The sequence below is a fragment of the Alosa sapidissima genome, chromosome 5 (assembly GCF_018492685.1).
Source record: "Alosa sapidissima isolate fAloSap1 chromosome 5, fAloSap1.pri, whole genome shotgun sequence".
NCBI lineage: Eukaryota > Metazoa > Chordata > Actinopteri > Clupeiformes > Clupeidae > Alosa > Alosa sapidissima.
This window is the reverse complement of record NC_055961.1, coordinates 33,535,291-33,551,641: the sequence shown is the minus strand read 5'-3', so window position 1 is coordinate 33,551,641 and position 16,351 is coordinate 33,535,291. Positions and strand designations below refer to the sequence as shown.

Sequence of the window (16,351 nt, the reverse complement as noted above, 5' to 3'; positions counted from 1 at the left end):
GAATATTTAAAGCTGCAGTTGGAAAGTCTGACAGATTGAGGGGACTTAGCCAAAATTTGTAATGTTTACAACTCTCATGCCCCTCCCCCACTACCACGGAGCACCCTTTGTGCTTGTCAGTGCGCACCAGACTGTGACAGTCAGATCTCACACAGCCCTGCTCTGATTGGACCAGAAGAACCGGGAGCTGTGGATTTTTGCAAAACAAATAACAGGCTCTAGGTGGAGGTAAAAGTGCAGTTTTTTTTTCTAAAACCAGCTGATTTATGCTGTTCTATCAGAGCAGTGTGAGTTTCAGTGAATATGATAAACAAAAAAATCTTGCCAACTGCAGCTTTAAGTAGTCTTGTTTTAAACAAAGCTTTTTTTTTTTTTTTTTAATAGGTTATGCCGTTTCTTCTGGCTTATTGCGGTCACTCATCCATCTTAAGCACATCTGGTGTGGTATTTAGTATATTTTTTATAATATATATGGCAATGTTTGATAAGCATCTCATTTAATGAAAAGTTCCAGTTTAACCTGTGTGCCGTTTCAATATGGTTCCTTTCCTTTTTCTGAGTAGTATACTTGACAACTTCTTTGTCCCTGAAGTTCTCATTTGCAGATGAACAATGTCAAAAGAACAACCCAATAAAGAAAGGTGTATTTATTCCTTGAAAGTGTTACAATCATACATCCTTGCATTATATTTTACTAGCAGTCTCTGCTCTTTCAATTTCAATTCAATTTATACATGGGGCTTTTGAAAGGTTTGTCCTATGGTAGACTTAGCAAAATAAAATCAATTATCAGTCCATGGAGTGACGGATGATTCATTACCGAAGATGGTAAGGGGTTCATTTTTCCACTGGGACATGTGATGCAATAGTACAGTTGCTTGAAAAATATCTAGTTAAAAAGTAATGAGGTTTACATAAAGCTAGTGAGCTGACCGTTCGAAACAAGACGAGAAAGTAAAAACAGGCCATTTTTAAAAGAAGTCAACATCATCAGGGGCATCCAGGTCACGGTACTCGATGATGTTGCGGGGATCCCCACGGATCATTCTGAAGGGGAAAAAGGCAAGCGGTCACTCAGTGACGAACAATCACTACACTGTTTTGAAAAGTATACCTCTCTGCATCTCTAATTTCTCACCATGTTCCTTTGTTGATTATGGAAGGCTTTCACTCCGATCTCAAGTCTTACCTGTTGCGGGGCTTTCCTGGGTAGCCTCCCTGACCACGGAAATTGTCATAGTTTCCTCTGCCTCCTCCATACTGGTTGGGTGGATAAGGACTTCCTAAGTGGGGGGAAAAGAAACAAAAACATACAGAATCAGGGCATCAGTACAAACCAACCGTACATTGCTAACTGATTCTGAGCAGAGGGAGTGTGAACTCTGCCTTACCTCCATATCCCATGATGGGTGGCCTGGGCTGGCCGAAGCCCATTAGGCCCTGGGGAGCCTGGGGAGCGAAGGGAAGCCCAGGAGAGAGAACTCCTATGGGGAGAGAGAAGAGAAATCTACATAATTGGCTGAAAGTATATTAACAAAGCAGGTTTGTTAAAGGCACCCTATGCAGTTTTGGCAATTTCCTAGCTGTTTTTTGCTTTTTTCTCTACAGGTCCCCCTACAGCTTCAGAGTATATTTGAGGACATTGCTCACTCAGTCAGTCTACGGTTTCCTCTTTCCCTGTTCATCGGACAACGGTTTACTCGCTTTCTGCTTCTTTTTGGTGGCTCTGCCATGACGAATGTCTAAGAAACTCCATCTCTAACGTGTTCTAGCTGGTGCCTGGCATGTATGTTTGTAGTGGTGTAAAGCAATTTGTTACATCGCGAGACAGCGAAACTTTCTGACTGACGCCGGAGGTCCGTCGGACCATCCCTAATGTTTAATCCCTAATCAGTGCCGCTGCTAACACCAGGCGCGCATCACGCACTGTGCATAAGGCACCAGGAGACAGAGGGGGCACCAACATTTTGCCAATACACAGCTTTACTGTACACTGATTTTTAATCTTCTTAGAGAATGTTTACAATGGCAATATGCACCAACAGCATGCTAAATAAGAATGATACTTTTCGGGTTCTCTCTCAATCTCCATTAAGATTGAACTTGAACGTTGAACTAGCCCATAGGTGGGCAAACTGGCCCGTCATGCACTTTAAACCAGCCTGCCGAGCATTTAATTGAGTCATCACAGGCTGCTCGCCATTTTTTCCCCTGCGATAGACAACGTTGTGGTTAGCAGCAAACTGGTTTTCACCCTTCCTAGAGAATGTTTACAATGTCAACATTAAAACAGCATGTTACACAAGGATGATACTTTTTGGGTTCTCGCGTCTGAGCGCGCATGAGAGGGATAGAGAGTGTAATGAGGGTTTATGACTTGACTAAATAGTCATTCATCACAGAGAGAGTGGCAGGTTCTGGCTGGCTTGTCATTGTTGATAATTGATATCTACTTTTTAAATATAAGAAACTTTTAAAATGAAATCATGAAGGCAACAAAGACGAGGCTGGAGAAGATGGGACTGGAGAGTCTTGAAGTCTTCAATAAGCCGTTACATGAAGCACAAGATATGGCGATTGAAACACATTCCACTCAGATAGCTAGGTGGCTACCAGGCTCACATATCACTTTTAATTGCAAATAGGAAATTTCTAAGTAGAATCATGCCATTATATGCTTCTATTTCCAAAGGCTGTTTATACCAACTTAATGTCATGCTTACTGTTAATATTGTGCTAAACGTGGCACAAACTATGTTAGAGTTTGTGGACTAGCCATAGGCAAAAAGGTTATTAGGATAATCGTAGACACAATAGGCTACTCCTAACAGGTTTCTTAGTATTGTTTTTCGTGGTGATTGGTTTTGCCTTTTGTCCAGAGCAGCTGGACGCACTCACCTTGTCCAGGGCCTGGGGGAGGTGGTGGCTTCATCTCAGGAAGGGATGGCCTTTTGGCGTCCATCAAGAAGTTGTTGAAGAACTCGACTTCCTTCTTGACTTCCTCAATCTTATCTCCGTGCTTGTTCAAAATATGCTTCCTCACAAACTCAGGACCCTGCAAAGGACAAGGATAACTGTATGATGCGAGATACAAGATCAATACCAGCTTGTCTCAATTTTAAAATCAGACCTTTGAGATAACAAATTCAAAGAGTACAGGAGTGGTTATGTAAAGACAGACAGGCGAGAGCCAATCTCCCACCTTAAACTTCTTGCCACTGAGAGGGCATAGCCACTTGTCCTTGCCCAGCTCCTGCGTGTTGGCCGACACAAACTTCTCCACTTCCTGCTCCGGGTCTTTGCGTCCCATTTTGGCCGCCTCCTCCTCAGCAAGGGTCTCCTTAACACTGAACAGTGGACTCAGCTTCTCCTCAAATGTCTTCTGCCAGTCTCCCACTACACACAGACACGTCACAGAAGGAGCAGACGGTTAATCATTAATATGAGAGAATCAATTAATCTGAAAGGAAAAAACCTATGACCCCACCCACCCCAGAAAAAGGTTCTGTGCCTCCCTCAGGTTCTGTGCCTTCCCTGTCCGCGGGTACACGGCTGGCATCAAGTTAGAGTCACTCACCCTCTCTGTGCGTGATGCGGTTGGGTGGAATGGGCCCACGCACGTGGATGATACCACACCGGTTGGGCATCTCGTCCTCGCTGGGGTACTCGCAAGAGTTGTAGTAGTCGATGGAGTGCACAATGCGGAGGTATAGAAGCAGCCGGTCCAACACCTGAGGACAGGTGAGAAAAAAAAAAAATGAATAAAAAAAAGATGAGAAACTCAATTGTCCATTACATCTACATAAAACAGCATCTTGTTTTTGGCCAATCTGAAGACCTACTACATTTGTTCATTCGAAGTCATGGAATATGGCCAAATTTTTGCTGTTCATAATTTCAGCCACTAAACACTGAAGTGGTCCTAACTAGCAGGTTGGATCTTCTCTGCTCCACCCAGAAAAAAAATCCTCTGCAAGTGCACACTTCCCTTAGCGGAGATACAGATGAAAAGCCTTGAGAGGCAGAGGGCGATACCTTGACCAGCTTGTCGTCCCTCTCAACGGTGACCTCGGACGGGTTGCCCTCCTTGGCCCCCTCTTCGGAGTCTACTCCCCCCATACTGCCGAGCAGCTCCTCCTCCTCCGCGCTCACCTCCTCGATCAGGTAATCGGTGATGTTCTTCAGGATCGGGTTCTGGGCTGATAACTAGGAAAAGGACATAGGAAAATTTGGTCATTATTGGAGGAGTAAAAAGAGTTTGCCCTTAATGTGACAAACCTGCCAAGGGAATTAGCGCACGAGAGTCAGCAGCCTGTGTGTGTGTGTGTGTGTGTGTGTGTGTTAGGGCTGTAACAATATGCGATTCGAAACCGAAATCGCAACAGTCATATCCACGATACTGTGTCGCGGTGTAAAAAGGCAGAAACTCGACACACCCTTTCTAGTGTTTCATGCAGTGCTTTGCAGCTTACGCGGCTGCATAAGCAACTACATCTCCCGCTTTACTTACCGGTAGATTACGTTGTCCAAAAATAAATAAATAATAATTTCATACCCCCCTCTTCCTCTCGCTCTTCCTCCCTCTCCTGCTCAATGAACACGCGCGACTCGGCCAACACAATCCAAATAAAACATTCACAATCGTGAAACCAAGGACTCATAGAAGACGACTAGCTACATTACTATTGAATCCGCTTAGCATCATTAGTATGCTGCACATATTTGTTTAAAACTCTTGCATTCAAGTTGACGGATCATCTCAATACCAACGTTTCCCAAAAGGGCCTGTCCCAAGTAGGGATGTAACGGTATGAAAATGGTCACTATAACAGTGAGATGAAATTATCACAGTTTTCGGTATTATTATGGTATTTCTAAAAGTGTGTTCAATATGTTCAGAAAGCACTGATAGGCCTACATACTGAAATAGTTCAACAAATTTTCTTCATGTTTAATTGGTGATGTGCTTATAGTTTAACTTACCCTACCATAACTTAGAGTTTGCTATTTCTATTATTTGGATCCAATGAGTGAGACCAAAGTAAGCGTTTGAAATAAAACTTTAGGCTACTGTATTCTCTTGATAACGTGAGTGGAATGGATTTAATGTGGACACGAACATAAAAAGACGCAGAGTGGCTACATGATACAGTGCACATTTTGCGGTGAAAATGTTCCGCCTTTTAAAATCAACCATCAATTAGACAACAGAATCAGTAGGGTACCAGTTTTGTTTCATTGTACCAGGCCTACTGTATGTCAAAAGCAGGCTCGGCTGAAGCGGCGAAGGATTAAACACACGGTAATCAACCGTGATAATTATGATATTTGAAAAGAAAACGGTAATTGTTATCGTCAACATTTTTATCGCAGTTTACCATTATACCGGTAATCGTTACATCCCTAGTCTCAAGGAAAACAAGTATTACCTTGAAACTTAAACACACATGGGGAAACTAAACAGTCCAATTAGTAGACTATGATATGAATGCGGGACTATTGACTGGACGTTCCAACTCTGACTTCAACACGTGCGGGACCACTTTGGGGGTGCCTCGCTCTCTCTCGTTGCGCTCTCTCTCAGCAAGATTAGTCACCGCTGAAGTCAAATTATAGCTTATGTGCTTCTACATCAACCGCTATCGACAGGAAAGGAAAACAAACGTTTAGCGATCAGGAACCGTCAGGAATTTTTCAAACATAGAAGCATGACCGCCTATAACGCGAGAGAACATAGATGTGTTCTTCATTTGAGGAACGTTAACCGATTGCGGATGTGAACAGACAGCTACAGACACGGAGCGCATAGTAGGCCTACTTTCACTTTCTGTGCGTATTCATTACGTGAAAGATAATTAGTAGCAAAACAGCATTCAAATATTAGCCTACATGGCAGTGAGTTTTGTTTTCAAATGTTTTCATGCATGTCTAGATAATGGGTGAGGAATGTTTAGGAGACAGACCATCATTATAGGCCTCTATTTCTTGCGTTTTATTGTGAGACATAGGCCTACTTTTCGTTTGGAGCAGCATACCGGTAGGCTATCAAAAGCAAAAGATGTTCAATTCGAGATTTAATTTACGTTTGGACTGTTTGATTATATTGCAAAATATCGGGACTGATGACCACTGAAATCTGTGGGGTATTTAATGGTTCATTATTAAAGGAGAATTCCGGTGTGATATTGACCTAAAGTGTATCGAAACATGATACCGAGTGTGAACGTATGTCTCATAGCCCATCTCGACTTGTCCCCTGCACTCCAAAATCTGGCGCTAGTTAGCCGATGCTACCAAAAACTTTTTCAGTAGTGGTGCTTCGGCATCGGGCTAGCCATGCAAATAAATCACTGTTTTACACCCATTTACGAGGCTCAATGTATCTCCACACTTCATTGGTAGACTTCCTAGGGCCCTGACATTTAAAACGAGACATTGAGAACTTTGAAAAAGCACTGGTAGTTTACTTACAAGACGATTTATACAGACAGTATCTTCACGAAGTTTAACGTTTGCAGCCATCTTGAATTTAGTCACGATAAGTCGAGCAACGAGTAAGAATGAACAGGTATGATAAGGGATCAGATTCCAAAAATAATTCAGTGGAAATGCATGGATTCCAGTTTCTTCCAGTAGCAGCAACTGGAATCCATGCATTTCCACTGAATTATTTTTGGAAGGGCAGGGGACAAGCCATACGGAGACATACGTTCACACTCGGTATCATGTTTCGATACACTTTAGGTCAATATCACACCGGAATTCTCCTTTAAGTTTCATGTATGAAAGAGTGGCTGGATTTCCATCCGCTTATTGCGAGATAAGGCATCCGCTTTCATTCATTCATGGAACGTGTGCTGTGCTGCAAGGGAAACCTTCTCCATATAGCCAAAGAGGTCTAAGATGGGCTAAATTTAGTTATTTTTAAATTACGCATGATTTACTTTATTGTATAAACTTCATAGGCTGATGCCTGGCAGCAACAATTGTGTTTAAATGTAGGTTACTGCTTCAGCCTCTAGCTCAGAAGGGGGCGGCATGCGACTGGTAGCTTGAGAGCAATGTGTTGGAGACTCATGGTGTAGGACAATGACTTTTAATTGGCAACAATATTAAACCAACCAACAACATAAAATATTAAGAAGAGCTCTTTTATGAGTTAAAATTGAAACAAAATTATACTGGCTTTTATTTGTCTGAATCTGAGGCCCGGCTATAAAGGTATGCACGTGTGTTTCAGGCATAGCGCAAGCATTAATCTCTGGCTGAAAGTGCACAGGACTTGTGCATTTGAGAGCGCTCTCTCGAGGCTGTAGACAGTAATGTTTCATGTAGGGTTCATGTCAGTTAATATAAATTAACATTTAAAATCATGTTCAATTATATATTTTTTTTCATATATAAGTCGCACCTGACTAAGTCGCAGGACCAGCCAAACTATGAAAAAAAGTGTTGCTTATAGTCCGGAAAATACAGTATACTATATATTATATTGTAATCCTCTGGTGTTACAAGGTAGGCTATTAAAATGTTATTTAATAAAATGTCACGTAATAAAATAAAATAAAAAAATAAAAATCTAACCGTGGGTCTAAAATCGTGATACAAACCGAATCTTGAGGTTGGTGTGTCATTACAGCCCTAGTGTGTGTGTGTGTGTGTGTGAGAGATATCTTGCCTCCATGGCCTGGCCTTCAACCCTGGCTTTTGGGCTCCAGAGACGTTCCCTCTCATCCAGGGCATGGATCAGTTTGGCTGCCAGCTTGATGTCATTGCGGAGCACCTGCTTGTGCTGGGTCATCCCATTGACATTGCGGACACGCCGTGCCAAGTCACGGTTCACCCCTGGTGCCAGCTCACAGTCCCGCAACTAGGAAATCAAACACATCCGAGTTAATCCTGCCAACAGCACATTTTACATAATACATGGTACAAGCCATGTTAAAAAAATTAAATTAAATTAAAAAAAAGTAAATATACATCTGTATACAACTGTCTACTGATTATTAAGGGGTAATTACACTGAATAGTACTGGCTCAATATAACTGAGTAAATAACTGACAACTCACCCGGATGTTTTGCAAGTTCCAGCAGGTCTCTTTGATGTTCACGCTGCGGTCGAACGTCACCCAGCAACGTCTGAAGAACCTAAAATATATAAATGTGGCAGTGAGCCATCTCATGTCTGGGGGTTTGAATGGCTGAGGGGGTTTAAAGGGAAGGAGGGAGAAACTGACCTGCGCTCTGGCTGGGGCTCCGACAGACACACACGCATGAAGCCAGGGTACCTCCGGCACAGCTGTGGAGACACCGCTGACATTTATTCAACCATCTACACTGTGTGTGTGTGTGTGTGTGTGTGTGTGTGTACACTTACTCCACATGTACAAAAAATGCTTATCTTTGTACAAGATAATGAATAAGGGAGAATATATCCATATATGCATTGTGTGTGTGTGTGTGTGTGTGTGTGTGTGTGCACACTCACAGCAATGATCTCAGCTTTGGAGATGGATGGGGCAATGTTCCTCATAAAGAGAGAGCAGGTCTTGTGGAGGGGCCGAGGCGACGGTGGCAGATCGTCTTTAGGCTTCTTCTCCTCCTTCTCCTTTTCCTTCTCCTTCTCTTTTTCTTTTTCTTTCTCTTTCTCCTTCTCTCTGTCTCTCTCCTTCTGCTTCTGTTTGTCCTCCTCTTCATCTTCATCATCCTCTTTTTCCTTTGTATCAGCTGAAGAAGCACAACACACCAACACATTTAGATGACAAGGCCTGAACTATTCTAATCCACAGACCGAACAGTTCAAGTTATACACAGACAACAGCCCTTTGGTCAGGGCTGATGTAATGATGGGCACATACCCTCCCCCTCCTCCCCCTCCTCCTCCTCCTCTTTCTCCTCTCCCTCCTCCTTCTCGGGGGGCTTGTCCGAGGTCTGCGAGTTGGAGTCGGAGTCAGAGTCGGAATCGCTGTCTGAGGCGCTAGCCTCGTCCTCACTGTCCCCACTCATAGTCCTCTTCCTCTTCCTGCTCTTGGACGTCTGGATGGGTGGGACACAAAGATGACAATTAAGTACCGGAACACACAAATCACAAGATGGTACACGTCTGACAAGTCAGTGGAATGGATGTGTCACAACACACACGTACCCTTTTGGGCTCTGGAGGGTCCTCCACTGGGGGCTCCTTCTCTGCCTTGTCTCCGTCACCACCAGCGTCCTGTAGTTGTGCGTCCTTCTCTGCATCTGCTGCACCGTCCGGCTATGGAAAGTTACAGATTTTAAACAATTAGCAAGGATTGTTCCTCCAAAAGTCTACTGTATCCTTCCTCACACAAAAACACACACTCTAAGGATAGATTTCCTGTTTTCCAATGTAAATCTTCAATTAAGTTCTCTTTTAGTTTAGAACTCATCTGAATCCATATCTGGGAAACCAGCTGTAAATAGTTCCTCCTCTACCCTACACACACCTTCTCTTTGTTGTCCTTCTCGATGGGTGGTTTACGGTCCGCGTCAACTGGGCGGAGCTCCTCTCGTTTGGGCGGCTCGGAGCCTCCGGAGGACAGCCTCTCTCGTTCCTCCTCCTCGCAGGGCATCTCCAAGATGCGCAGGTCATGCTCCGTGCCTCCCTCCATCTTGATCACAGCTGGAGGACAAGACAAGACAAGCCACAGGACAATGATACCATGTCACAAGGACTGTGGCTGCACACAGAAGAGAAATAGCTGGCCCTCTGCTGATAAATTACAGGTACTGTTTTCACATGCTCTCACACTGATAACTTATGGCCTATTACATGTCCAAAGATGCCCACATGGTCCTCCACCATCAGACATGAGTGAGCAGATCAACAGTTTAGTAATCAACTTTCTGGTGCTTCATCACAGATGGCCTCCTGGTGGTATATCTTTGTAACAGTCTAATATGCCTGATTTTTCTATATTCCATTACAGAGATTGGCTTTCATTGGAGTTCATTTTGCCAGTACCTGCATCCAAGATCTTGATAATGGCCTGGGCCTTGTCGATATCAAGGGAGACGTTGTCAAACCAGCCATTGTCCATGAGGTACGAGTAGACACCCAGCCTGTTCTCCAGAGCTCTGTGAGCTTCGACCTTGCGTCGGCCAGCTTCATCGGGGTGGTACTTGGAGCGGAACCTGAGTTCAAGCATCAAGGCATTCCAAGAGTGGCCGCAGTGGAATGGGGGGGATGGAGGGGGTGGGGAGAGGCGGGGGCAGGGGCAAAAAGCGAAAGCATGTTAGGGCACTTTAAAATAGCAGTGTAAATTGCAAGTGGCACTTGGACTTGTAGGCTACTGAGAATTGAGTATGTGTATTGTAGTGTGCCTGGCTATTTATTGGGTCAATTGACCTTTTGACCAGAACCTGCTTTATTTAACAGAAAACTTTCACTGGCCCCATTTAAGGACAGGGATTCTATCAATTCTCAAGGGTAAGCAACTGAAAGTATGTCAGTCACTGTCATAGATATTTTGGTTATTCCACTCACCACAATTCAAGCAGAGATGAAAGGAAGACAAACAGGATTAAAGCAACATGTTTTAAATTAAGCTATTCAGGTGAAAAAACAGAACTTGGCGTGGTGTGGACTAAATTTACCTTTTCTGCTCCCAGCATTAACACACATACAGACTGAGAGAGATGTTTCCTTCAGTCAAAAAAAACACGTTCCGCCGTGTGCATGCGCACACGCAATCTCTGCTTTTTTCGATTGCATCCAAATATGAGAAGAAAAAAAAAAGAGTGGGAAAAAATGATAAATCACACGCTTAAGAAAAGAAAAAAAATCTAGTTCCGTGTACGCAACAGGGCTTAGGTTTTGTGTTGTCTGACTACCTAGGGCCCTAGTACTGTGGTTTTCTAAAAGCAACTGCATTGTGCGCAGTGCAAGCCCTGACTGACTGCTCATGACTCCTGCGTAGGGTCCCACTTTTGCTCATCTTCCACAACTTTGTTGTGAAGGGAGGGAGAAGGGGGAAGGAGGGAGGGTGAGGAAAGAAGTGTTTGTCTTGTTAACGCAGAAAACAAAAAAGCAACACAACAGCATTGACATTCCTTCACAACTACTGGAAACCTGTGGGGAAAACAGTGTGACATAAAGGCAGGCCAAGTCAAACAGTTAATGCTTATATGTGACCACCTCTCTTGAAGGGTTTGGACACTCCACACAAAGGCATCCAATCAGACAGCCCAGTTTTGCAAGCCTTCACATTAAAAGCAAACACAGACTGAAACAGAATTAGTTATTGAACACCTTCCACTAGGACAGTCCCTGGTTACTTTTCTGTTAACTTATCCTTAGCAGGTTTTTAGGACTTTTCTTTTTACCTCAAGTGATAGACGCCACTGAGAGGAGAGGCTACAACTAACAATAATAATAATAATAATAATAATAATAATAGGAAGAAGACTTTACTATTGTACCAACAGTTGAATCCTGTACAGATGGCAAAGACAGACTTTACTCAAACCCCATGCCTATGGACCATCTGACATCCATGATAAGTGATAGACAGTAGTACTAGTTAAGGCTACTCCTTAAACACCCTTTCTGCTGGCAGTCCATCCAGTGTACTCCAAATTATACTTTCTGCTTCTTAAAACGCCAGCAGCCATAGCCTACTTTTGATAACTATCTGGTACCCTGTCATCTTCCATTTCATGTAGACGTAGAGTAATCCAACCCTGTCAACAGAAAGGCAGATCAAATCCTTTCTGTGTGAATCACTGCAACCACTACAACCCTAAATATCCACCTTTCCCTCTCCCAAGGGTAACGCCAATGCATGTGAGGAGAAGAAGCGGTTGAGATGAACTACAATGGCAATTTTGTTCGTACCACTCTTCATCTTTGTGGGCCAGGAAAAAGTCTTGCATCTGCTGCCGCCTGAAGTCGATCTTGTATTCGTTGTAGCGCTTCACCGCCTCCATCTCATCCACAGACTCATCGAGCGAGAGCAAGAACTCTCGGAAATTCTTCATCACAGGCGGAGGAGGTCCCAGGTCCATGTCATGGATATTCCCCAACCTTACCGACAAAAACGGTCAACAATCAGTGGGAGTCTTTATCTACATGAAGGCCCACATCAACACTAAATAGAGGATTTAGAAGATAATGTGCAAAGATGGCAAAACTCACCTGGCCTGGATAGGAATAGCATGATGAGGCTGCATCAGGTGCATATCTGGATGGCCCCAAGGCTGGGGAGGAGCGTAACTTGGCCCACCACCCCCACCATAGCCCAGGTCAAACCCTCCATGATATGGGTCCCCTCCGTGGTCATCCCTGCACAAGAACGAGACACCGGAGTTGAAGGTGAATAACAGAACCAAGCAAGCAAGAGTACACCCACCAAGAGAAAGAGTATTCACACTTGACAAGACAGACGGAGACAAGCCTACCAGTCTCGCCTCATCCGTTTAGGCTGGGATCCCATGTCATGCCTGGGGGGCGAGAATCGTTCACGGCGACCCCGTTCGTAGTCTCTGTATTCCCCACGGCTGCGCCGCTCCCGGCCTCTGTCCCATTCCCTGCCCGATGGGCGCCAGTAATCAGAAACAAGGGAAAACAACAGTAAATGACAATCCTCCAAGTCATCAGCAGTACCTTCCATTTTAGATGCAAATACAAAACAATTACTGTACGGTCTCACTATGAGAATGCAGACTATTACTGCAATGCAGTGCATCTGGCCAGTATTCAAGTGACCAATTAGCATTACAAATAAATTAGTTTGTTTAAGAGTTGTTAAGACCTTCCAAATACAATTATATTCTGATCCATCAAATGGCCCTTTGCTCCCTCTCATTCACCTGTCACTCCAGTCGTCTCTGCGCCGGTCCTCTCTTTCTCTAGAACGGTCGTAGTCACTCCTCTCCCGGCGGAACTTGTCCCTCCGACGGCGGTCGTACTCATCATCGCTGTCTGCCATGACGTAAACTGCGCAAATAACGAAAAACTGCAGTAATGGCAAAATAAATGAGTCGACTTTTAATGCCGACTCGGTAAGCCTGCTGTGTTTAGTCAACGTAGTGATATGAACAGTCAGATTTGTAACTTCACATTAACGTAACCTAACCCAATGCAACGTAGGGTAAGGAGTTTCTAACCGACAAAACGCATATAAGCAAATGAATACAACGTATAAGTTAGGGGGCAGCTAATAACGTAACAGCAATTCTTGTTGGCATACTGACAGCTGACAACTTGCCATTCTAAAAACTTTAAATCCTACAGTATCTGTGGATTTGTTGTCAACTGGATTGAAAGCCATCATAGCTACGTTGTCTGCCAGCTCGAGCCTCATGTAGCTAACTTCAGCCAACTTAGCCAAAATAGCTAGCGTTATCTTAAGTTTAACAAAAGCAATGCATCAAGACCATTAATGTAACGTTAGCTTATGAGTGGAGCTGAAATGGGATAAACTTAACATGCGTTCCCCATATGAAAAATGACAAATAGCGAGCAACGTGCAACACTGAATTGCGAAGATAATGTTGACTTATTTTCCAACTTCTTTCATGCTTTGATTTTTGATTTGTTAGCCATCCTAGCATATGCTATGCTAGGATGGCTAACAACGGAGCATAACGTTAGTTACATTAATTACTAATCGCTTGGAAATTATACTCCTACGCTCAAGTACACTTGTACATGTATTGAGCAGGTATATTATCTGCGCATAAATCACGTGAACACATATAATTCAGGAAATAGCTTGGCAAAGCTCATTTCCACCAACAAAGCCATTCATTCTCTTAACCAGGCCGTACAAGCTAAATAGGCTAACGTTAGTGTTAGGTGCGCGAAATGGCTATCTGCACAAAGCTAAAAAAAGCCGCTGTAGTCAAAGCACTGGCTATAGCAACATTAAAAACTCGTTAAAGATTAATCGATATTAAAACACACAATAAACACTTATTTATAGGCAAATCTGTGACATACCGACTGCACTCTCTGGTTTCAACCAGATTCAATTCCCGCCAGCTCCACGAAGCGGTATCTAAGGTTAGCAAGAGGAAGAATGTACGCACTACGCAGCTATGGCGGCTTCTCGCGTGACTTGGGGAAATGCGCGATTAAGTAATAGAGCATCACAGTCCCGCCCACAGGAGTTTCCGGAAGTAAGAATTCAATGCAATTTCTCCATTGACAATTCGTGTATAAGCCATAAAAACTTAACTGCACATTGTTGACTCAAAACCAACTACGGCTGGACTAAGCGATTGTATATGGTCATATAGAGGGCAAAAATTCAAGGGGCACTAACCTTGTTTTAAAATAAATGTATTTTAATCGCGATGTCTTGGATAAGTACTTCATTACCCACAATCCTGAACAATCCCACAATGCCACAGTGATGCCTCTGATTGGTGGAAAGGCCGTTATGATCATAGTTTAAAACTTTATCAGCGAAAATTATTGACAAAGATGGCGGAGTCTTTTACTGCCTATGGGGAAAATCTTGTGTGAATGTGAATAAAAACTTTCTAGACGAACATTGGTACTTGTATCAACAAGGATTGTGGTTTATATATCACACAAACTTAGTCAGGGCCAATACACCATCAAATAGAACACTGTAAATGCTAGTTTAAACACTTAACTTTTCAGGTAGCCGATAGGCTAATCATTAGCCTTTCAGACATTAGAATGTCATTATAATGTTGCTAACATTAACCCTTAGAACCCTAAACTGTTTTTAGGGCATTTTCACTACATTTATTCATTCTGGTCATTGTAAGTGCCATACACACATTTTTTTTTTTCAGCAGAGTCTAGGTTATCCAGATCTGCCATCAGTTCATGTATTAGTACTGGCATTGATTTTATTTGGATTTTTAAAGAATTAAAATGCAAAAAGCGTATTATAAAAAAAATTCTTATATTTTGTCATGTATCTCACCACAGCAAGCTCATAGCTCTACATGCATTTCATTTGTGTGTAGGGCAGACTGCCCTGAATCTGGCAATATAATTGCCATGTTGGAGGGATACTCTGGGGCTGAGTAATTTACAGAAATATGTGGTGTGTGATTTACCGAAATAAATGCCATTTTTTATTTAGTGATGAAAAATGACTTTTCTGCGCTCCATATCTGTGACACGAACTGATCTGACCTGACTTGACCCGAGTTTGCGTGTTAGCCTGCGTGTGTATGCACTCATGATTCTCAACTTTATACTGCATTGCCATAAACAAAGTAAAGGCAAAAAAGGTGTTTCTTTGTTGAACAAATTGGAATGCAATGTGAGCCTTGAATTGGATGCCATGCAGGAATTTGCTAGGATCTCAAAACCGGATTATGAACATGCTTTGCCATAGAGAAACACACGATAGCGTTGGATTATAAACATGCTTTGCCACAAAAACAGACAAAAACGTGGGGTAAGTCCAGCTATATGAAGTTATTATTTTGCTGTCACTTCGTCTGTTTTATAACCCAGAATGATGTACTTGGTATCAAATGATAGCTTGTCTCCTCTTTCATCTGACATGCGTGGCATATCTATCCGATCACGGGTCCGCGAGTAATTCAAACGAGAGTGGGAGTGCAGCGTTGGTTTGTGTACATGACGTTATTATTTTGCAGTCATTTCGTCTGTTTTTATAAGCCAGAAGGATCGATATACATGATACCAATGAATAGCCCTGTGTCTCCTCTTTCATCTGATGCTTGCCATATCTATGCGATCACGGGTTCGTGAGTAATTCAAATGAGAGTGATGGGTGCGCAGGTGAACGCAGAGAAGTATAGGCTGTAAATATGATGCAATTTGATTTAATTTCATGATTTTTTTTAATTTTCATACTTGATCGCATAGACAAGTGCGTGGTCTCGTTGGAAAGCCCCACTTCTGCTCTGTCACACAATAAAGGTTTCTTGCTGCTATGAACGGTTCCGAAGCAATGTAACGTTTTTTGATGCACTTTGCGTCAAGCGGGTTCTAAGGGTTAATATAATGTTTTAGTGACCTTGTTGTGTCTATGAACATGAATTGTTGTTTATAGGAAACATCAACTTAGTCGAGGCATAAAAAGCCCTGTATCTCAATAAGTACTTCAAGTAGTACGTGTTGGCAACAATACCTCAAGCAGCATCACACTGAGCACAGGGGCCCCCCAAGGCTGCGTGCTCAGTCCGCTGCTCTTCACCCTGCTGCTCTTCACCCTGCTGACACATGACTGCACTGCAACCTACAGCACAATCACATAGTGAAATTTGCTGACGACACAACTCTGGTGGGTCTCATCACCAAGGGTGACGAGACTCAATACAGGTTGGAGGTCGACCATCTGACCACGTGGTGCAGGGACAACAACCTCCTGC

The 16,351-nt window shown here is 43.2% G+C and overlaps 1 protein-coding gene across 3 annotated transcripts; it reads right to left on the bottom strand.

The window, feature by feature from the left end:
* Nucleotides 1–632: 632 nt before the first annotated feature.
* Nucleotides 633–14,070, bottom strand: srrt (serrate RNA effector molecule homolog (Arabidopsis)). Of its 3 annotated transcripts, none has more exons than XM_042091001.1 (20): nucleotides 13,965–14,070; nucleotides 12,833–12,959; nucleotides 12,422–12,565; nucleotides 12,159–12,305; nucleotides 11,859–12,047; nucleotides 9,987–10,156; nucleotides 9,469–9,644; nucleotides 9,147–9,257; nucleotides 8,860–9,037; nucleotides 8,490–8,728; nucleotides 8,239–8,300; nucleotides 8,071–8,149; nucleotides 7,679–7,870; nucleotides 4,036–4,206; nucleotides 3,578–3,731; nucleotides 3,203–3,396; nucleotides 2,899–3,055; nucleotides 1,392–1,484; nucleotides 1,139–1,283; nucleotides 633–1,047 (listed from the first exon to the last, which is right to left on the bottom strand). In XM_042091001.1, the coding sequence occupies exons 2-19, from the start codon at nucleotides 12,949–12,951 to the stop codon at nucleotides 1,186–1,188; spliced, it is 2,673 nt and encodes an 890-aa protein (XP_041946935.1). In that variant the 5' UTR covers nucleotides 12,952–12,959; nucleotides 13,965–14,070; the 3' UTR covers nucleotides 633–1,047; nucleotides 1,139–1,185. The 3 variants fall into 3 exon arrangements, with proteins under 3 accessions (XP_041946935.1, XP_041946933.1, XP_041946934.1); XM_042090999.1 differs by having other exon boundaries at nucleotides 1,190–1,283; XM_042091000.1 differs by having other exon boundaries at nucleotides 1,190–1,283; nucleotides 12,422–12,550.
* Nucleotides 14,071–16,351: the final 2,281 nt, after the last annotated feature.

What these genes read in the sequence shown, in the direction of transcription:
- srrt (XM_042090999.1), bottom strand. Translation starts at nt 12,951, where the DNA reads ATGGCAGACAGCGATGATGAGTACGACCGCCGTCGGAGGGACAAGTTC. An exon ending in ACCCTCCAGAGCCCAAAAGG is followed by an intron (nt 9,038 to 9,146) that starts GTACGTGTGTGT and finishes CCACCCATCCAG; the next exon opens with ACGTCCAAGAGCAGGAAGAG. An exon ending in GGAGGGGGAGGAGGGGGAGG is followed by an intron (nt 8,729 to 8,859) that starts GTATGTGCCCAT and finishes GTGCTTCTTCAG; the next exon opens with CTGATACAAAGGAAAAAGAG.